The 24,112-nt window shown below is 31.7% G+C and overlaps 1 protein-coding gene across 3 annotated transcripts in view; it reads left to right on the top strand.

Annotated features, from left to right (window-relative positions):
• The window catches only part of LOC139510188 (integrin beta-PS-like), a 67,041-nt gene that overhangs the window by 19,824 nt on the left and 23,105 nt on the right, over positions 1–24,112 (top strand). For all 3 annotated transcript variants that reach the window (XM_071296633.1, XM_071296632.1, XM_071296634.1), the window contains 8 exons: positions 4,229–4,313; positions 4,885–4,971; positions 5,593–5,676; positions 7,136–7,210; positions 13,542–13,727; positions 16,758–16,837; positions 19,783–19,840; positions 23,703–23,858. In XM_071296633.1, coding sequence (XP_071152734.1) covers positions 4,229–4,313; positions 4,885–4,971; positions 5,593–5,676; positions 7,136–7,210; positions 13,542–13,727; positions 16,758–16,837; positions 19,783–19,840; positions 23,703–23,858 — 811 coding nt within the window. The remainder of the gene's footprint in view (positions 1–4,228; positions 4,314–4,884; positions 4,972–5,592; positions 5,677–7,135; positions 7,211–13,541; positions 13,728–16,757; positions 16,838–19,782; positions 19,841–23,702; positions 23,859–24,112) is intronic.

Genomic DNA, 24,112 nt, shown 5'->3' with positions numbered 1-24,112 from the left:
AGGTTGTTTTTTTTTTCTTTTTTCTAGATTTTATGGCTTTTCAAAAGAAATGTATCAGTCAAATTACAATTATCTGTTGCCATTATAAGTTGATACTAGCTTACAGAATGAATATTTAGCTTTGAATGTACATCTATAATTATATTTATTATACTACTTAATGTATGCAAAATTTATTCTGTAATATTATACAAAAATGTTAAGATAGTCAGTAAGATAAATTAGTTTCAAAGTGTGGCGTATTAGGTCACTAGCACACTATGAAACTAATTTATCTTACCGACTATCTTAAAGTTTATGTAAAATTTCCAAAAAAGTAAATAAATTTCATGTCAATTGAAGTTTTTTGGCATATATGGTTTTTATTTTTTGTTTTTGCCAAATGCATTTTTAAAAAAGATTGATTTTCTGCTTATGGTACTTCAAAAAAGCAGACGTAAAATCAAAAACTAAACTTGAGCATCAGTGTACAATGATTACTCAATTGAGTGTTGATAAACCTTGTACTTGTACTCAGTCAGTTTGGTCATTGAATAACAATAGACTGTCCTATATTTTGACCAGATAAATGGCCTAATTTATCAACTATGTATGTTATGAATGGGACAAAAGAACTTTCTATTCTCAAGACTAAATATATTTAGTGTAGGTTTATATACAAACTTAGACAGCAACATGGAATAAATCCGAATTGGAATTTGACTGGTACTAGCATGGTCTTTTGAATTTGGAAGGATTTTCAAAAATAAGCTTCAATCAAATATTTTTATGGAGTTTTGTCTATTTGAAATTTGAATCATTTGGAAAATAGATATTGTAAGTGTTCTCACACCATTATCTATTTTAAATTTGTGTTTGTCAAATGAGAAGATCATATATATGTCCGACAAGTTCTACAATCTGGGTTGATAGATCCAATACACAACTCTAAACTGCCATATATTCAACCAGATGTGAAGGTACCTTGTCTTGATTCAGGAAGATTCCTTAGCCAAAGTTTTTGTCCTTTTGAGGATTGTTTTATTTAATAACTCTGGAGACTTGTTTTTATTATATAAAAGTGGGTTTTTTTCAGTTCTTTTACAGTTGTTTTCTTAGGTTTTTATACGACCGCAAAAATTGAAATTTTTTTGTTCATATATTGGTATCTTGTTGTCGTCATCGTCATATAAGTGAATAGAAATCTATGAAATTTAAAAACAAGGTTTATTACTATAAAAGGAAGGTTGGGATTGATTTTGGCACTATAACTTTAGTATAAGTAAATAGAAATCTATGAAATTTTGACACAAGGTTTATGACCATTAAAGGAAGGTTGGGATTAATTTTGGGAGTTTTGGTCCCAACAGTTTAGGAATTAGAGGAATTAGGGGCCAAAAAAGGGCCCAAGTAAGCATTATTCTTGGTTATCGCACAATAACTTTAGTATAAGTAAATAGAAATCAATGAAATTTAAACACAAGGTTTATGAACACAAAAGGAAGGTTTGGGATTGATTTTGGGAGTTGAGGTCCCAACAGTTTAGGAATTAGGGGCCAAAAAGGGGCTCAAATAAGCATTATTCTTGGTTTTCGCACCATAACTTTAGTATAAGTAAATAGAAATCTATGAAATTTAAACAGTGTTTATGACCATAAAAGGAAGGTTGGGTTCGATTTTGGGAGTTTTGGTCCCAACAGTTTAGGAATAAGGGGCTCAAAGGGTCCAAAATTGAACTTTGTTTGATTTCATCAAAAATTGAATAATTGGGGTTCTTTGATATGCCGAATCTAACTGTGTATGTAGATTCTTAAGTTTTGGTCCTGTTTTCAAATTGGTCTACATTAAGGTCCAAAGGGTCCAAAATTAAACTTAGTTTGATTTTATCAAAAATTGAATCCTTGGGGTTCTTTGATATGCTGAATATAAAAATGTACTTAGATTTTTGATTATTGGTCCAGTTTTCAAGTTGGTCCAAATCGGGGTCCAAAATTATTATATTAAGTATTGTGCAATAGCAAGAAATTTTCAATTGTACAGTATTCAGCAATAGCAAGAAATCTTCAATTGCACAGTATTGTGCAATAGCAAGAAATTTTCAATTGCACAGTATTGTGTGCAATAGCAAGAAATCTTCAATTTCACAGTATTGGGCAATAGCAAGAAATATCTAATTGCACAATATTGTGCAATAGCAATAAATTTTCAATTGGAGTTATTTTTCTTTGTTCAGAATAATAGTTGAATCAACTTAAATCATTGTTTTATACAATATACATTGTTCAATTTTGGGAGTTTTGGTCCCAACAGTTAAGGAATAAGGGGCTCAAAGGGTCCAAAATTGAACTTTGTTTGATTTCATCAAAAATTGAATAATTGGGGTTCTTTGATATGCCAAATCTGACTGTGTATGTAGATTCTTAATTTTTGGTCTCGTTTTCAAATTGGTCTACATTAAAGTCAAAAGGGTCCAAAATTACTAAGTTTGATTTTAGCAAAAAATGAATTCTTGGGCTTTTTTTATATGCTGAATCTAAACATGTACTTAGATTTTTCATTATGGACCCAGTTTTCAAGTTGGTTCAAATCAGGATCCAAAATTATTATATTCAGTATTGTGCAATAGCAAGAAATTTTCAATTGTACAGTATTCAGCAATAGCAAGAAATCTTCAATTGCACAGTATTGTGCAATAGCAAGAAATTTTCAATTGCACAGTATTGTGCAATAGCAAGAAATCTTCAATTGCACAGTATTGTGCAATAGCAAATATTTTCAATTGCACAGTATTGGGCAATAGCAAGAAATATCTAATTGCACAATATTGTGCAATAGCAATAAATTTTCAATTGGAGTTATTTTTCTTTGTTCAGAATAATAGTTGAATCAACTTTAATCATTGTTTTATACAATATACATTGTACAATGTATATTCACTTTTACTACCAACCAATCTTTACCATTCAGTGATAACAAGCACTTTATTTTACATTTTAATATTTTATGATGTATTTAAAAGAGTAGTTTTTGTTGCAAACTCCATTAGAAATTTGAATTGATATCAGTTTTGGAAAAAGGGAAAGGGGGATGTGAAAAAAAATGGGGGGGGGGGGGTAAATTTTTCTCAATTCAGATTTCTTAAATAAAAAGAAAATTTCTTCAAACATTTTTTTGAGAGGATTAATATTCAACAGCATAGTGAATTGCTCAAAGGCAAAAAAAAAATTTAAGTTCATTAGACCACATTCATTCTGTGTCAGAAACCTATGCTGTGTCAACTATTTAATTTTAAATTTAAATAAGTTTGAAGAAGAAATCTTTAATTGATTTGTAAAATCTTGACATTTGTTTTGTGTAAAAAGCCCATATAATGTCAAAAATTTGATCACAATCCAAATTCAGAGCTGTATCACTGTTGAATGTTTTGTTCATACTTGCCCCAACTGGTCAGGGTTCGACCTCTGCGGTCGTATAAAGCTACGCCCTGTGGAGGACCTGGTTTATTATGGGCCAAGTTTTCAAGTTGGTCCAAATCGGGGTCCAAAATTAAACTTTGTTTGATATCAGCAAAAATTGAATCCTTGGGGTTCTTTGATATCCTGAATCTAAACCTGTATTTAGATTTTTGATTATAGGCCCAGTTTTCAAGTTGGTCCAAATTGCAGTCCAAAATTAAACGTTGTTTGATTTGAACAAAAATTGTATATATGGGGTTCTTTGATATATGCTTAATCTAACCATGTATTTAGATTTTTGATGTTTGGGCCTGGTTATCAGATTGGTCTACATTGAGGTCTAAAGGGTCCAAATTTGAACTTTATTTGATTTCATCAAAAATTGAATTCTTGGGGTTCTTTGATATGTTGAATCTTACCATGTATTTAGATTTTGGATATTGGACCATAATAGGTAATGTCCAATTTAAAATTTAAAGTTTTTAAGTTTAAGTTCTTAGACCACATTTATTATGTGTCAGAAACCTGTGTTGTGTCAACTATTTAATCACAATCCAAATTCAGAGCTGTATCAAGCTTGAATGTTGTGTCCATACTTGCCCAAATGTTCAGGGTTCGAACTCTGTGGTCGTATAAAGCTGCGCCTTGCAGAGCAACTGGTGTTTTTTTTTTTTTGTTGTATGTTGCATGAACAGAATATCTTGAAATTAAAAAGGATTTTTTATTTTTTATTTTTGTACATTTATGATATATATAAAAAATAAACATGTTTCCCTTTTTTTTTGATAATCTAGAATCAATAACCCCTGTGACCAATGTGAGCCTGCTTATGGATTTAAAAACCAGCTGCCATTGAACGGAGATCCCAGTCTTTTTCAGGTGTAATATTATATTAGTCACTTAATTTTCAATAGAAATTTCCAATATCAAGAAGAAATCATGATGCCTAAAAGGTTCATGCATAGTATGTCATCATCTCTTTCATGAGGACAATATAGAGTTTTATGATTGATAAAGTATTACAACATGTTGTCATTGGCTGTTCAAATAGATTGAATAACAAGTAAAATAAATGGGATATCTGTGATGTTTTCCATCATGCATGTGTTAGTACTTGATACATCTTCCTTGACTCCCTTTTAAAGAACATTATTAAAATCAATAAGTTTGAGTGTACATACACTTTTGAAATGATTTAACCAAAAAATATACCTTAAGGATCAACAAATATTCTGTCAAAGATTTTGTTTTAGGACATCTGTCACATTATCAACTTGTCATTTGCAGTTACTTTAAATTTATGCTCCTGGGGGAAAAGAATTTAGTCCCTGCCAAGCACAGCACTATGTGCATTCTTGTTGGTCTAGTTTGCTTGTCCCAATGGAAATATAAAACTTGTTTCAAATGCCTTATTCTTATTTTTAAGTGCTTATATTTCCTTGTTTTACAGACAAAAGTACAAGAGGCTAAAGTGTCAGGAAATTTAGATGCACCAGAAGGTGGTTTGGATGCTGTGATGCAAGCTATTGCATGTGAGGTAAGTTTCAGGTTATCTTAACTTATGGAAATGACATATTTCTGCATAAATGAAAAAATTATACTTTCTTTTTGACTTGAATATTATTTTTTAAAGAATGCACAGATGATACAGTTTTCTAACAAGTTATCCCTGAAAAAAACTGCATTTCAAAAATTTCTCCTGTTCTTAGGCTTTTACCGACTTGGCAGTGGTTATGACATGCCAAAGGTCCCGCTTTCAATACAGTTGTTTCTAAAAAAAATAAAAAAAATTGGAATAAGCTTTTTCATTTGGACAGACTATGTGTTACAAGACATCTTATCATGCCAAATCCATGTAGACAAAATGTTAGATAGACAATCATTGCATCAAATTAAAGTTTATATTAGAAACCAGTGTCTGGTGATTCTTACATTAATAACACAAATGAACCAATACATTTATATATACTTAACTATTAAAGTCATATGTGCATGTGTTTTTATATTTATTATAAATCCATAACTTATAATCAACAAAAAGTTTTACATTTGGTGATAAAAAAAAAATGGCTGTTAATTAACTTTCAACTTTTAATGTCAAAGTTTATTGATTATAACCTTGATTATGAACCCATGGATTTGATAAATTTATTTTTAGAGTCAGATTGGATGGAGAAACCCCTCCAGAAGAATGTTGCTATATTCAACAGATGCTGGGTTTCACTTTGCTGGTGATGGAAAGGTTAGTTTGTTAATGTATCAAATTATTATTATTTTTGTATCACCTGAATTTATGTTAAACTAGTACTCATTGTTACGTAATAGTTAATTTAAAACTGACTGTGATTTGAGCAAGCTGGGATCTCCATGGATGAAAATTGAATGATGGAGGAACTTTCACCATTACAATCTGTGTCTACGCTGTACAGTGTAGCGCGATCGGAAGTATTTTATCCCTCCATACAAGGAATGGTGAACATGCTAATTCATTGCTTATTTAGATTATATATATTTGAATTTTCATTATAGAATTAGAAGTATCAATATTTACATTTATTGCCGTTTTAACAATTCAAATGCCAAGTCTTCATGGTACCCCCTTAGTCGAGAATGACCAAAAGCTTTCATGAAGGTCCCCATGTAGATTTCTTGGATTTTTGGTAATTGTTATGGGGGTTAGAAATCATATGATGTGGAACTTATTTTTCATGGACACTGTCAAATTCAGAACCCATTACCGGTATGGCTGATTTGCAGCAAAAACAAAACGATCCGTACGGGTTATGTAAAAGGTTAAAGAGATTTGTAAAGCAAATGTTGACAAATGAAAGGGTTTTTAATGACTTTATCTGGCAAATTGATGCTGTGCAACATGCATCTTTCGAGTCTGAATAGAAACCAGAAACGCAGATGTATCGATTTGATTGTAATATACGAAATGAATTCGGAATTACGATACGATATTTCTTTACAGGAAATATTTAAGTTTTTACTTTTAAACTTTTAAAGTAATTCTAAATTATCGTTACAGCAGTACTCGAGTTATTTGCGATGAAATAATATTTACTGTTTTGCGTCTTATTTTGTACTTCTTAAAAAAGGGGGCTGCTGATTGCGTAAGTCAAAATAAAGCACGTGTTCGACTTGTTAAACTGTTTTCTTTGTAACTGGATTATTAATTTATTTATTTAATCTAAATTATCATAATCATTTGCTGAAACTTAGTTGATTAATTCGACAAATGGATCGTCTAACCTCAGATAGTATTCTCCTGTCTGGTTTGTTGATCTACCTGTACAAGCTCAGGTACAAGTGATTAGCGATCTTAATCCGGATATCCCTCAGGCGTTAGAAGTGTATTGGATTATAACATAAAAAGCCTAAGGGTTATGCAATTACATGCATTTGATTATAATTGATAAAAAAAAATGGCGTCATGCTACAAAAAACGATGAAGTTTTGAACGATGGCGCAAGACATTTGAACAATGGTGGGGCGCCATCGTTAAACAGGCCATGGAGATCCCTGAGCAAGTGAAATAAAAACCTTAAATTACTCAGCCTTATTCAGCCTTTCATATTTTCTCAAAATGTAAGAAATGTAACTTCCTTTGGACAGATTCAATCCATACAATGAGTAGGAAAAACAAGATGATCTTTATCTGTTGTAACATTTTTATTGATTATTATTTTATCTTACAGCTTGGTGGTATTATAAAGCCAAATGATGGACAATGTCATCTAAGTAATGGTATATACACAGAGAGTTCAACTCAGGTAAGAGATATAACTTAATGCTTAAAAAAGGCATTATGCATGAAATATTTGCCACTTGACAATTAAGCTTAAGTTGAGCATTTGCAGATCAATAAAACCAAATGAAAACAGTGGAGTTTCCATGGCTATATCAAAACCTGGTTTCTTATTATTTTTATGTGCACCTACAAAACTAGGGGATATTTGTTTATTTTATTCAACCCCCGTTTCCCCCCCTAAAGTTATGGTCTATTAACTTGGAAACTTTGGCAAATTTGTGATTAATACATCAATTATACTATGAAGTTAAAGGGAAATTCCGCGATTTTTTACTTATCATCTAATTATGTTCATCTTAACATAAAAAACACATTTGCAAAGTTTTAAATTTATATTCCTTCTAATAACGGAGAAAATCAAGTATTTGTAACTTTTTTGGTTGAATTCTCGAGTGGGTCGTGACGTATTAGCCCGATTTATTGAATTCTGGGAAAAAATAAAATCTGTTTAACTCTTATAGCTTATCGACAATATACGTAATTAAAAGCGCACAGCTGACGAATGGTCGTAGTTATTAACCACAATATAATAATGAACGAAAATGAATATGCATATACCGTTTTGTATTCATTAAATTAAACTCCTATAAAATTATATGTCTCTGTCTCTAGTAAATGTTTTTGAATAAATTTAATTAATTATTGTTGAGATTTTATTCATAAAATATTTATTGAACATTTTTACTATTTACTTGTCTATTTACCGTTATTGTTTTGATAATCATTTCAATGCAACTAATGTGTGAGCAGAGTGTGTATATTATTTTGTAAAGGTCACTGTATATTTCTCGGCTTGAGGTCAATTCGTTTACCTTGTAGCTATTTAGCCGCAGGTGTGAGTTCAAGCGTACACAGGTATAAATGTTGTTATTTGGAAAGGATATACAGAAAGGATTAGAAAGAGTATGATGTCACGATGTTAATACACTAAGATTTAATACACGATGAGAATAAAGATTCAATAATTAAATTGTGTAAATTAATTGAAAATAAAATTCAGATTCGTAAATCCGAAAATGTATAAAAATAAAAGGAAACAATTTTTGATTACTTTCTTAGCGGCAATTGGCGTAAAGATTCAAATATGAAGTAAAAAATAGTAGTTTTAATCTTTAATAAAAACTAAATGCAATATTACCCAATTTGATATACCATTGTACATCTGTTTGATATCATTGACTTTACCGGAATTTCTTAACTTGTATTCAAATCTGGCTGTGTTTAAATGCTAATGAAACTATTGCAATTTCAAAGTTTTTAATTGACAAAAAAATACAACATACATGGGTTTTTTTTTAGTTTCTTTTTATACGACCGCAAAATTTGAAAAAATTTTCGTCGTATATTGCTATCACGTTGGCGTCTGCGTCGTCGTCGTCGTCGTCCGGCGGCCGAATACTTTTAGTTTTCGCACTCTAACTTTAGTAAAAGTGAATGGAAATCTATGAAATTTTAACACAAGGTTTATGACCACAAAAGGAAGGTTGGTATTGATTTTGGGAGTTTTGGTCCCAACATTTTAGGAATTAGGGGCCAAAAAGGGCCCAAATAAGCATTTTCTTGGTTTTCGCACTATAACTTTAGTTTAAGTTAATAGAAATCTATGAAATTTTGACACAAGGTTTATGACCACAAAAGAACGGTTGGGATTGATTTTGGGAGTTTAGGTTTCAACAGTTTAGGAATTAGGGGCCAAAGAAGGGCCCAAATAAGCATTATTCTTGGTTTTCGCACAATAACTTTAGTTTAAGTAAATAGAAATCAATGAAATTTAAACACAATGTTTATGACCACAAAAGGAAGGTTGGTATTGATTTTGGGAGTTTAGGTCCCAACAGTTTAGGAATTAGGGGCCAAAAAGGGACCCAAATAAGCATTTATCTTGGTTTTCGCACCATAACGTTAGTATAAGTAAATAGAAATCTATGAAATTTAAACACAAGGTTTATGACCATAAAAGGAAGGTTGGTATTGATTTTGGGAGTTTTGGTCCCAACAGAATAAGGGGCCCAAAGGGTCCAAAATTAAACTTTGTTTGATTTCATCAAAATTGAATAATTGGGGTTCTTTGATATGCCGAATCTAACTGTCATGACTGTGTATGTAGATTCTTAACTTTTGGTCCCGTTTTCAAATTGGTCTACATTAAGGTCCAAAGGGTCCAAAATTAAACTTAGTTTGATTTTGACAAAAAATGAATCAGTTAGGTTCTTTGATACGCTGAATCTAAAAATGTACTTAGATTCTTGATTATTGGCCCAGATTTCAAGTTGGTCCAAATCGGGGTCCAAAATTAAACTTTGTTTGATTTCATAAAAAATTGAATAAATGGGGTTCTTTGATATACCAAATCTAACTGTGTATGTAGATTCTTCATTTTTGGTCCTGTTTTCAAATTGGTCTACACTAAAGTCCAAAGGGTCCAAAATTAAACTTAGTCTGATTTCAACAAAAATTGAAATCTTGGGGTTCTTTGATATGCTGAATCCAAAAATGTACTTAGATTTTTTATTATGGGCCCAGTTTTCAAGTTGGTCCAAATCAGGATCTAAAATTATTATATTAAGTATTGTGCAATAGCAAGTCTTTTCAATTGCACAGTATTGCGCAATGGCAAGAAATATCTAATTGCACAATATTGTGAAATAGCAAATTTTTTTTTAATTAGAGTTATCTTTCTTTGTCCAGAATAGTAAGCAAGAAATATCTAATTGCAAAATATTGTGCAATAGCAAGATTTTTTTTTAATTGGAGTTATCTTTCTTTGTCCAGAATCAACTTAAATCTTTGTTATATACAATGTATATTCACTTTTTACTACCAACTGATAAATTATGATAAATAACATTCAGTGATAACAAGCAGTTTTTTTTACATCTTAATATTTTATGATGTATTTAAATGAGTAGTTATTGTTGCAAACTCCATTAGAAATTTTAATTGAGATTAGTTTTGGAATAAGGGAAAGGGGGATGTGATTAAAAAAATTGGGTTCAATTTTTCTCATTTGAAATTTCATAAATAAAAAAGAAAATTTCTTCAAATATTTTTATGCCCCACCTACGATAGTAGAGGGGCATTATGTTTTCTGGTCTGTGCGTCCGTCCGTCCATCCGTCTGTCCGTTCGTTCGTCCGTCCGTTCGTCCGTCGTTCTGTCCCGCTTTAGGTTAAAGTTTTTGGTCAAGGTAGTTTTTGATGAAGTTTAAGTCCAATCGACTTCAAACTTAGTACACATGTCCCCTATGATATGATCTTTCTAATTTTAATGCCAAATTAGAGTTTTTACCCCAATTTCACGGTCCACTGAACATGAAAAATGATAGTGCGAGTGGGGCATTCGTGTACTGAGGACACATTCTTGTTTTGAGAGGATTAATATTCAACAGCATAGTGAATTGCTCTAAGAGAAAACAAAAATTTTAAGTTCATTAGAACACATTCATTCTGTGTCAGAAACCTATGCTGTGTCAACTATTTAATCACAATCCAAATTTAGAGCTGAATCCAGCTTGAATGTTGTGTCCATACTTGCCCCAACCGTTCAGGGTTCAACCTCTGCGGTCGTATAAAGCTACGCCCTGCGGAGCATCTGGTTAACATTTTATTCTTACATAATTAAATTCATTTGACAATCATTTACACGAACTTTTTGTGAAAAAATACCAATTATCTAAGCTAAGGCATTATTTTTTTTTAAGGATTTTTGAGGATTTTATTTTAATTCTATGATAATAGTTGTGCAATGTTGAACATGATAGCCGTCATTAATCCAAATAAGTAATACAGTAGTTGTAATAAAAGTTATATTTTAGTCATGCATAACTGATATTGACGAATTTAGAATAGTTCATCCATACATTGTTGTTCTTGAAACAATCATTATTAGTATACATGTAAGTTTCCTGACGTATAAGAGCCATTGAGGATGAGCTCCAGAGAAAGCAGACTAGTAGCGTTGCGTTCGTTTGTTTGTTGGGAAAGGAGAGGAAATGCAACCGCTTGTACAGATAAACAACAGAATTACCATACAAGCATTTATAGTCAACACAATCAGAAACAGTTCCCATCGTTAGACGGGGAATATGAAGGCTTTCAAGAATGAACAAGTGACATGTCTAACTCGAACAGTTAGAAAACGGACTATCGACATCGACCGCTTATTCTTGATAGTTGAAATTGTATGCATATATACGTATACGTTTCTGATAGTGATGAGTTCTTGTGTCTGACAAAAACTAAATTCCTTCATGGTTATATCTTGCCATACGTTTATATTGGTTTGTAAGGTGATTACTCAAAATCGTTATTTGAAAATCCTGTTTGTGAGATGTATATTCATTTCAATACAGAAATTTCGTCTATATATTTCACAAGTGTATAACACGGAGAAGCTCTGAAGGTCCATTACTCCCATTTTGTTTGGGTGTGAACCATCGATGTTGACAGCAATATCAAAGAATAAGATGATGATGGTAGAAAGAACTATGGGCATCATGTGGCAAATATTACATGCATATCGGACAATGAGTTGTCAATCTGTATGAAAAGATTTCCAATACAACCATATTATTGAGAAGGAATGTTTACATGCTATACTCTCGTACTAGTATTACAGGGTTCTTGTGGCGTTCACCTTAGACACACATCTTTTTAACGATGTTTAAAAAAAAGACAGAACCAATTTAATGTCATATTTCCCTATTTTCTTTTAAATATAACTAAAAGTCTTTCATCTGACAAGAATACCCCTATTTAGCGGACAAGTAATTTTTTATTTTTTCTGTTATTGAATACCAAGAAAAAAAATAAATCCCGAAATTAATTTGAAACTTTGATACTCAAAAGTTTCCCAGCAAAATATTCACATCCCTTCGGGATAATTAGTGTTCGTCCAGTGGCATATATAACAATTGTGATGACGAATTCCTTCCTTTGTTCGAGAACAATCTTATTGAAATATAAATCTGTGATTTTACTATGTCCACACCTTCAATGTACCAAAGCAAAAGTTATACATCGACCTGTATTTAAATCAAATTGGTTCTCTTCTTGTTCTTCTGGTATACAATAGTCTATCGACATTCGATGATTACATACTGTTGGCATATGTGGACTAGTCTATTTACAACACTTTTACCCCTATTTATTCAAAATATATGTTTTTTTCTTATGTTCAATGTATACATGTATATATTTTAAATTGCGCTATAGTTCCGTAACTTTCTATCCAGTCGTATAAACGAATCGTCGGCAAGTGCGTACATATTTTTAAATCAATATTTCTGGTATGTTCCAATCTGTCCTTCACTTTTGACAATGAGTATATATTACATTTTCCCAAATTCACCCTGGGAAAAAATATTTAAATAGATTTTAATTTCATCAAATCTTATTTTTTGGGTATTATTTATATTTTTATGAATAATATTCTTTACACCAGAAATGTTATTTATAAACAAGCGTATGAGTTTGGTAATGACAAGTAAGACAGAGTTGTATATTATACATCTGATAGTTCAAAATGGAAAGTTAAATGTTATCAGCCGTGTACACTGATCAATACCTGCAGAAGTGAAACGATGCGTGAACTTGCAAGCCCGACAGGAAATCGCTTGAATACCTGGACGTGTCACCTCACACCCCTCACAATACCTTTGGAAGTAATACCTTTAGCCATGCTGGTAATCAGAAGAGGGAAGATAAAAATTTATTTGAAAACGGTTTATTACTTTAAAGAATTATGAACAAATTAGATTTTCGAAAACAATTTTCACGGAACACTTATTTATGATTTCAACTTTGACTTTTCACCTAATTCCAATATCAAGTTTAAAAACAACAGACCATGGTTAGTTAGTCGGATAAAACAACCGTACGATTGACAAGATATCGACACGCAATTACGACTACATCGGTTACTGTAGTTTTGTTTCTTTGTGGTTTATAGACATATCGTTTCATTAATCGGGAAAGAAGGACAAAATGGCGGAACTCAGAGAATTAATACTCTAAATTTAAAATCGATGGTGATCGCTTATCTAGCGGAATAAAACTTTAATATCTATGAATTTGAGCATTTTTATACAGAATGAACATAATATCAATTTTTGATTTTTTTGCGAAGTTTCCCTTTAAGTGAAGCAATGATTGTTTTGAATGACATTGTTTGAAGTTGAATATAGTTGAGGTACATCAAATCATTTTGAAAATTATTGATACTGATAAAATTGCTCTTGTAGACAAGTTATTGTAAAATAATTAAACAAGTATTTAATAATATGGGACTTTTCAGGATTATCCATCAATCAGTCAGATTGCTGCTAAGATAGAAGAAAAGAATGTGAACTTGATTTTTGCCGTAACAGAAAAACAAGTGGATATCTACAAGCAGTTGAAGAACTTTATTCCTGGGTCTGTGACTGGACGTTTAGCTGATGATTCATCTAATATTGTAGCTCTTGTTAGAGATAACTATCAAGTAAGGACTCAAAAAAGCATGAATGATGTATATAGATTGAAATAAGAATTCTGAAAATGACAATATTCATTGATTGATTTCTGAAAAGATATTCGCAAATTAAGAAATGCACAGTTTCTTGTTTTCTTTTTGTAAAGTTTCTAATTTCTTTGTAAATCTATGAAACAAACTAAGTTTATTAAATTGTAAGGAATCAAGAAGGTGAAAACCATAATTGTTATAATTTATAACCTTTAAAAACGAGGAATTTCTTAATATATGGGACAAACATCTGATAGCAAAAACTGTAAAGTGATCTGGTTTTTTGTTTGAATTATTTTTAGAGTGTCTGAATATTCACATAAAACATTATGAGAGTATGAGTCATTTATGATTCCTTTTTATACGACCGCAAAAATTTTAATTTTTTGGTCGTATATTGCTATCACGTTGGCCTCGTCGTCCAAATACTTTTAGTTTTCGCACTCTTACTTTAGTAAAAGTAAATAGAAATCAATGAAATTTGAACACAAGGTTTATGACCACAAAAGGAAGGTTGGGATTGATTTTGGGAGTTTTTGTCCCAATATTTTAGGAATTAGGGGCAAAAAAGGGCCCAAATAAGCATTTTCTTGGTTTTCGCCCTATAACTTTAGTTTAAGTGAATAGAAATCTATGAAATTTTGACACAAGGTTTATGACCACAAAAGGACGGTTGGGATTGAATTTGGGAGTTTTGGTTCCAGCAGTTTAGGAATTAAGGGCCAAAAAAGGGCCCAAATAAGCATTATTCTTGGTTTTCGCACAATAACTTTAGTATAAGTAAATAGAAATCAATGAAATTTAAACACAAGGTTTATGACCATAAAAGGAAGGTTGGGTTTGATTTTGGGAGTTTTGGTCCCAACAGTTTAGGAATAAGGGGCCCAAAGGGTCCAAAATTGAACTTTGTGTGATTTCATCAAAAATTGAATAATTGTGATTCTTTGATATGCCGAATCTAACTATGTATGTATATTCTTAATTTTTGGTCCCGTTTTCAAATTGGTCTACATTAAGGTCCAAAGGGTCCAAAATTAAACTTAGTTTGATTTTAACAAAAATTGAATCTTTGGGGTTCTTTGATATGCTGAATTTAAAAATGTACTTAGATTTTTAATTATTGACCTAGTTTTCAAGTTGGTCCAAATGGGGGTCCAAAATTGAACTTTGTTTGGTTTCATCAAAAATTGAATAATTGGGTTCTTTGATATGCCAAATCTAACTGTGCATGTAGATTCTTAATTTTTGGTCCAGTTTTCAAATTGGTCTACATTAAGGTCCAAAGGGTCCAAAATTTAACTAAGTTTGATTTTAACAAAAATTAAATTCTTGGGCTTATTTGATATGCTTTATCTAAACATGTACTTTGATTTTTGATTATGGGCCCAGTTTTCAAGTTGGTCCAAATCAGGATTCCATATCAAGTATTGTGCAATAGCAAGAAATTTTCAATTGCACAGTATTGCACAATAGCAAGAAATATCTAATTGCACAATATTGTGCAATAGTATTTAATTTTCAATTGGAGTTATCTTTCTTTGTATAGAATAATAGTTGATAATATATGTTGGAAATTTGCCAGACATGACTATGATGTCATTTTCTATTTTTATTTGCCAATAACTTTATGTAAATAACTTCATTGGAAATTTGCCAATATAAAATGTTGCTGATGAAGCTTTTTTTCCTTATCTTATCTAAAATGTTTTTAGATAATGTATGTTGGACATTTGCCAGACATGACTATGATGTCATTTTCTATTTTTATTGGCCAATAACTTTATGTAAATAACTTCATTGGAAATTTGCCAATATTAAATGTTGCTGATGAAGTTTTTTTTATTGTTTTATACAATAAACAATGTATATTCACTTTTACTACCAACCAATCTTTACCATTCAGTGATAACAAGCACTTTATTTTACATTTTAATATTTTATGATGTATTAAAAAGAGTAGTTATTGTTGCAAACTCCATTAGAAATTTGAATTGATATCAGTTTTGGAAAAAGGGAAACGGGGATGTGAAAAAAAAATTGGGGGAGGGGGGGGGGGTTAAATTTTTCTCATTTCAGATTTCATAAATAAAAAGAAAATTTCTTCAAACATTTTTTTAGAGGATTAATGTTCAACAGCATAGTGAATTACTCAAAGGCAAAAAAGAATTTTTAAGTTCATTAGACCACATTCATTCTGTGTCAGAAACCTATGCTGTGTCAACTATTTAATTTTAGATTTAAATAAGTTTGAAGAAGAAATCTTTAATTGATTTGTAAAATCTTGACATTTGTTTTGTGTAAAAAAAAACATGTAATGTCAAAAATTTGATCACAATCCAAATTCAGAGCTGTATCACGCTTGAATGTTTTGTCCATACTTGCCCCAACTGTTCAGGGTTCGACCTCTGCGGTCGTATAAAGCTGCGCCCTGCGGAGCACCTGGTTAAAGGATTAAGAACTATTTATTGAAGTGAATTCTTTAGTGGTCAGAATAAAAAATATGTTCTGATCAAATTATTTGTGACTATTTTGAAATGCATGTCTTGATTTATGATTTTTGTCTCGCCCTTTCAAAGTCACAAAGACAAAACTTAGGTGTGCTGCTCGTGAAAGCAGCATTAACAATATTTTAGTATGTATTGGGGGCAATGCAAGGGGAACTATTAGTCATATGTTAATGATTTTTGGTATGATGATGTATATACCGTGGCATATTCATGGTCCTAATGACTTTAAAACTTTTCATAGTTTAGATCTCAAAGTTTGTGATGGAGTTATTTTCAGAGGAGCCACTTATAGCAAGTCAGCAGTATTTGATAAGCATTTGTATTTACATTGTCATTTCTCATTTGGAGATTATATGACCCAGCCATTTTAATTTCTTCATTAATTTGTATTATACTATTAAATAACATACAAGCGAGGTATATCTCTGTGTCAACAGTTTATTCTGTTTGTTTGTCCCTTATTTACAAATTTTACCTGTCTTCCTTTTCATATTTTTAACAGAAAATTACTTCTAAAGTAGAGATGAGCACCACTTCAGGAGCTGAGGATGTTATCATTAGATATTTCTCCAGATGTAAGAAGTAAGTAATTTGAATAAAGAGTAAAAATTTGTTGTCATAATGCTGAATGTGAGATTGTAAATTTATTTAAAGAAAACATAAGTGCTATGGTACATGTACAAATAAACCTTAATGAATACATTAGTACTATGGTACATGTACAAATAAACGTTAATGAATACATTAGTACTATGGTACATGTACAAATACAAGTTGATGAATATGGAAATACCATAAATGACAGATCAGTTGTATTCTATTAAATTATAGCAAGTTTAAGTTCTGTCCAATACTTTCTTGTAACCAGATTTTCAAAAGAAAAATAGTTATTGATTTGGGGATGTACAGTTGGTGGGTGGGTGGCCGTCAAATGCTTTGAAACTATCTTTTCAAATATATATATGTTATTGTTTATTGCGACTTAATGAGGGTCAATTCAATTTTCATGATTTTATCTTTTCTTGATATTGAGTTGTCGTCCTTTTAATTGCCAAAAGTTTTATGATTGAGTTGTCGTCCTTTTAATTGCCAAAAGTTATATGATTGAGTTATTTCCCTTTGAACAGAAATTGTGATTTGCAAATATCACTTTTTTAGCTCACCTGGCCCGAAGGGCCAAGTGAGCTTTTCCCATCACTTGGCGTCCGTCGTCGTTAACTTTTACAAAAATCTTCTCCTCTGAAACTACTGGGCCAGATCTTTCTGCCCTCAAATTTTCAGGTGCCCCTGAATTGGTAATTTTATGGAATTTTTGCTGTTTTTGGTTATTATCTTGAATATTATTAGAGATAAAGATAAACTGTAAACAGCAATAATGTTCAGCAAAGTTAGATTTACAAATAAGTCAACATGACCAAAATGGTCAGTTGACCCCTTTAGGAGTTATTGACCTTTATAGTCAATTTTTAACCATTTTTGTAAATTTTAGAAATCTTTTGCAAAAATCTTCTCCTCTGAAACTACTGGGCCAAATTAATCCAAACTTGGCCACAATCATCTTTAGGGTATCTAGTTTAAAAAATGTGGCGTGACCCGGCCAACCAACCAAGATGGCCGCCATGGCTAAAAATAGAACATAGGGGTAAAATGCAGTTTTTGGCTTATAACTCAAAAACCAAAGCATTTAGAGAAAATCCGACATGGGTTAAAAGTGTTTATCAGGTCAAGATCTATCTGTCCTGAAATTTTCCGATGAATCAGACAACCTGTTGTTGGGTTGCTGCCCTTGAATTGGTATTTTTAAGGAAATTTTGCTGTTTTTGGTTATTATCTGGAATATTATTATAGATAGAGATAAACTGTAAACAGCAATAATGTTCAGCAAAGTAAGATTTACAAAAACGTCAACACGAACGAAATGGTCATTTGACCCCTTTAGGAGTTATTGCCCTTTATAGTCAAATTTTAACCATTTTTAGCTCACCTGGCCCAAAGGGCCAAGTGAGCTTTTCCCATGCCTTTGCGTCCGTCATCCTTCATCCGTCGTCGTTGTTAACTTTTACAAAAATCTTCTCCTCTGAAACTACAGGGCCAAATTTAACCAACCTTGGCCACAATCATTATTGGGGTTCTAGTTTAAAAAATGTGTCCGGTGACCCGGCCAACCAACCAAGATGGCCGCCATGGCTAAAAATAGAACATAGAGGTAAAATGCAGTTTTTGGCTTATAACTCAAAAACCAAAGCGTTAAGAGCAAATCTGGATAAAATTGTTCATCAGGTCAAGATCTATCTGTCCTGAAATATTCAGATGAATTGGGCAACCCGTTGTTATGTTGCTGCCCCTGAATTGGTAATTTTAAGGAAATTTTGCTGTTTTTGGTTATAACTTGAATATTATTATAGATAGAGATAAACTGTAAACAGCAATAATGTCCAGCAAAGTAAGATTTACAAATAAGTCAACATGACTGAAATGGTCAGTTGACCCCTTTAGGAGTTATTGCCCTTTATAGTCAATTTTTAACCATTTTTCGTAAATCTTGATAATCTTTTAGAAAAATCTTCTCCTCTGAAACTACTGGGCCAAATTAAATCAAAATTGGCCATAATAATCATTGGGGTATCTAGTTTTAAAAATGTGTCCGGTAACTCGGCCAATCAATAAAGATGGCCACCATGGCTAAAAATAGAACATAGGGGTAAAATGCAGTTTTTGGCTTATAACTCAAAAACCAAAGTATTTAGAGCAAATCTGATCGGAGTAAAATTGTTTATCAGGTCAAGATCTATCAGCCCTGAAATTTTCAGATGAATCGAAACAACCTGTTGTTAGGTTGCTGCCCCTGAATTGGTAATTTTAAAGAAATTTTGCGGTTTTTGGTTATTACCTTGAATACTATAATAGATTGAGATAAACTGTAAACAGCAATAATGTTCAGCAAAGTAAGACCTAAAAATAAGTCAACACCACCAAAATGGTCAATTGACTCCCTAAGGAGTTATTGCCCTTCATAGTCAATTTTTAACAATTTTCATAAAATTTGTAGATTTTCACAAATATTTTCCACTGAAACTACTGAGCCAAGTTCATTATAGATAGAGATAATTGTAAGCAGCAAGAATGTTAAGTAAAGTAAAATCTAAAAACACATCACCATTACCAAAACACAATTTTGTCATGAATCCATCTGTGTCCTTTGTTGACCAAAGTGAGCGACACAGGCTCTTTAGAGCCTTTAGTTTTTAGATAACAAAAATTTTAGTTAAGGATAAGTTTCATTACATAACATTGTGTAAATAGAATTGATGACTTTGATAGATAGGTTGTCAATCTATATTAGTTTGTGACAAACGAAAGAAAAAATATTGGGAACTATTAATTATATATATAAAGTATGATTACACTAAGAGTTTAATTTTTTGTAGATTACTTGACTATATTATTTTTAACTACTTGAGTATATATGGTATGTTGATTTGAACTAAATGATTTGTAGATTGAAATATGTACTTTTATATTTGCAGTAAAACTGGTGAATTGTCACAAACCAATATTTGTGAAGGTCTCAAAGTTGGAGATTCTGTATGTATGAATTCAATAATTATATAAAGTAGTTTCTAGTTGATAAAATAACATCCCAGATATATTGATCAAATACTAGCATAGATCAGTTAATTAAAAATTAGTTATTAATAAGATATCCAATGATATACCAAGAACTTACCAAATTTTCAGAGAAAAAGTGATAAATTGATGTTGTTCATCTTGATATTTACTGGAAGAACTCCAATGATGGACAACTGGCACCTTACAGGAAGACATTGTGGCCTTACTTAACCACACTTGCATGAATTCTCACAGTGCATCCAGCTTAATCCTGGACACTGTCTATATGTCTGTTTCTACCTTGTAGTTGACCATATTTTCCATCCTGCATTTACTAATTGCTGGTCATATTCAGCATAATTAACCATTTTTCTTTGAACATAGAATTCACATCTAGTAATGTCATGAATTTACCTGTTAGAGATAAAACTCTCATTTTATTTTATATCCTGGATACTTTATATCTTGTATATAGATGTCTAATGTTACAAAGGTTTTGTCTAACATGTATCCATTGTCCTTTATCTCATTCATTTTCTGCAATAGGTATTATCACATGATTGATTAGGCCATTCATTAGGAGACGGTATTCTGCTTCTGATTAAAAACATTACTTTATAGAACTTTATGGAGTTTTATTTATACATTTGTAGTCCTTTTTATACGACCGCAAAAATTGAAATTTTTTTTTTCGTATATTGGTATCACGTTGGCGTCGGCGTCGTCCGAATACTTTTAGTTTTCGCACTCTGACTTTAGTAAAAGTGAATAGAAATCTATGAAATTTTAACACAAGGTTTATGACCACAAAAGGAAGGTTAGGATTGATTTTGGGAGTTTTGGTCCCAACAGTTTAGGAATTAGGGGCCAAAAAGGGCCCAAATAAGCATTTTCTTGGTTTTCGCAATATATAACTTTAGTTTAAGTAAATAGAAATCTATGAAATTTTGACACTAGGTTTATGACCACAAAAGGAAGGTTGGGATTGATTTTGGGAGTTTTGGTTCCAACAGTTTAAAAATTAGGGGCCAAAATAAGCATTATTCTTGGTTTTCGCACAATAACTTTAGTATAAGGAAATATAAATAAATGAAATTTAAACACAAGGTTTATGACCACAAAAGGAAGGTTGGGATTGTTTTTGGGAGTTGAGGTCCTAACAGTTTAAAAATTAGCCAGTTTTGGTCCAACAGTTTAGGAATTAGGGGCCAAAAAGGGCCCAAATAAGCATTTTCTTGGTTTTTGCAATATATAACTTTAGTTTAAGTAAATAGAAATCTATGAAATTTTGACACTAGGTTTATGACCACAAAAGGAAGGTTGGGATTGATTTTGGGAGTTTTGGTTCCAACAGTTTAAAAATTAGGGGCCCAAAAAGGGCCAAAATAAGCATTATACTTGGTTTTCGCACAATAACTTTAGTATAAGGAAATACAAATCAATGAAATTTAAACACAAGGTTTATGACCACAAAAGGAAGGTTGGGATTGATTTTGGGAGTTGAGGTCCCAACAGTTTAGGAATTAGGGCCAAAAAGGGGCCCAAATAAGCATTATTCTTGGTTTTCGCACCATAACTTTAGTATATAAGCAAATAGAATTCTATGAAATTTAAACACAAGGTTTATGACCATAAAAGGAAGGTTGGGTTTGATTTTGGGAGTTTTGGTCCCAACAGTTTAGGAATAAGGGGTCCAAAGGATCCAAAATTAAACTAAGTTTGATTTTAACAAAAATTGAATTCTTGTGCTTTTTTAGCTCACCTGACCTGAAAGGTCAAGTGAGCTTTTCTCATCACTTGGCGTCCGTCGTCCGTCGTCCGTAAACTTTTACAAAAATCTTCTCTAAAACTACTTGGCCAAATTCTACCAAACTTGGCCACAATCATCCTTGGGGTATCTAGTTTAAAAAATGTGTGGCGTGACCCGTCAAACCTACCAAGATGGCCGCCATGGCTAAAAATAGAACATAGGGGTAAAATGCAGTTTTTGGCTTATAACTCAAAAACCAAAGCATTTAGAGCAAATCTGACAGGGGTAAAATTGTTGATCAGGTCACCCACTTTTTTATTTTATTTTTCTATTAACTATAAGATAAAGTTCATTTATAGAAAAATATAGAGAAATCCTATATAAATGATTTAGACCCGCGAACCCCCTTAAGGAGTTATTGCCCTTTATAGTAAATTTTTAACAACTTTTCGTCATTTTTTGTTACTTTTCTAAAAATCTTCTTCTCTGAAACTACTTTGCCAAATTTAACCAAACTTGGCCACAATTATCATTGTGGTTTACAGTTTATAAAATGTGTCCGATGACCCAGCCTACCAAACAAAATGGCCGACATGGCTAAAATTAGAACATAGTGGTAAAATGCAGTTTTTGCTTTATATCTTTGAAACTAAGACATTTAGGGCAAATCTTTCAAGATTTTAATGTCCATCAGAATAAGATATATCCCCTCACAAATTTTCAATTGAATCGGACAACCTGTTGTCGGGTTGCTGCCCTAAAATTGGTGATTTTAAGGAAATTTTGCAGTTTTTGGTTATTATCTTGAATACTATTATAGATAGAGATAAACTGTAAACAGCAATAATGTTCAGCAAAGTAAGATCTACAAATAAGTCAGCATGATCAAAATTGTTAGAGGACCCCTTAAGGAGTTATTGCCCTTTATAGTCAATATTGAACAACTTTTCGTCATTTTTGTAACTTGTATAAAAATCATTTCTAAAACTACTTGGCCAAATTTAACCAAACTTGGCCACAATCATAATACTAGGGTATCTTTTTTTTTTAAAAGTGTCTAATGACCCCGCCTACCAACGAAGATGGCCAACATCTGTAAACACATTAACAGGTGAGCGACACAGGCTCTTGAGAGCCTCTAGTTTGATATGCTGAATCTTAAAATGTACTTAGATTTTTGATTATGGGCCCAGTTTTCAAGTTGGTTCAAATCAGGATCCAAAATTATTATATTAAGTATTGTGCAATAGCAAGAAATTTTCAATTGCTCAGTATTCAGCAATAGCAAGAAATCTTCAATTGCACAGTATTGTGCAAAAGCAAGAAAATTTCAATTGCACAGTATTGCACAATAGCAAGAAATCTTCAATTGCACAGTATTGTGCAATAGCAAATATTTTGAATTGCACAGTATTGCACAATAGCAAGAAATATCTAATTGCACAATATTGTGCAATAGCAAGAAATTTTCAATTAGAGTTATCTTTCTTTGTCCAGAATAGTAGTTGAATCAACTTAAATCATTGTTTTATACAATATACAATGTATATTCACTTTTACTACCAACTGATAAATTAAAACAATCTTTACCATTCAGTGATAACAAGCACTTTATTTTACATTTTAATATTTTATGATGTATTTAAATGAGTAGTTATTGTTGCAAACTCCATTAGAAATTTGAATTGAGATCAATTTTTGAAAAAGGGAAAGGGGGATTTGAAAAAAAATGGGGGGGAAGGGGTTAAATTTTTCTCATTTCAGATTTCATACATAAAAAGAAAATTTATTCAAACATTTTTTTGAGAGGATTAATATTCAACAGCATAGTGAATTGCTCAAAGGCAAAAAAAATATTTTAAGTTCATTAGACCACATTCATTCTGTGTCAGAAACCTATGCTGTGTAAACTATTTAATCACAATCCAAATTTAGAGCTGAATCCAGCTTGAATGTTGTGTCCATACTTGCCCAAACTGTTCAGGGTTCAACCTCTGCGGTCGTATAAAGCTGCGCTTGCAGAGCATCTGGTTTATTTGTAATATAATTGAGAGTTGATCTTCGATTTATTTCCTCTTATTCATATAGGTCAGTTTTGAAGTTGAAATTGAAGTGAAAGAATGCCCAAAAGATTCTCAAGGATACAGCAAAAAATTTGATATTAAACCAGTTGGTCTGTCCGACAAATTAGAAGTGAGAATGGAACTGATCTGCAAATGTGATTGTGAATCACAGGAGAAAGCTGTGAGTATCACATACATTCTTTATAACCTGTATTAGAACATTATTTTTCCATAATGGAGGTAAAGTCAAAATAGGGGAAAAAAACTCTTAACATTCACTAATAACGTGATAAAACAGGATAAGCTGTAAGAATGGCAATACTGATTATAAAATTTTGCACGGCCACCCTATAAACTAAGATTTCATATTCCTTTAAAAGTAACCATTACTATCAGCCATCTTAATTTTTTTCTTCATCACACTTACTGAAAGTG

The sequence above is a fragment of the Mytilus edulis genome, chromosome 2 (genome assembly GCF_963676685.1).
Source record: "Mytilus edulis chromosome 2, xbMytEdul2.2, whole genome shotgun sequence".
NCBI classification, from domain to species: Eukaryota; Metazoa; Mollusca; class Bivalvia; order Mytilida; family Mytilidae; genus Mytilus; species Mytilus edulis.
The sequence above is the reverse complement of the archived record's forward strand: the minus strand, read 5'-3'. Positions and strand labels throughout refer to the sequence as shown.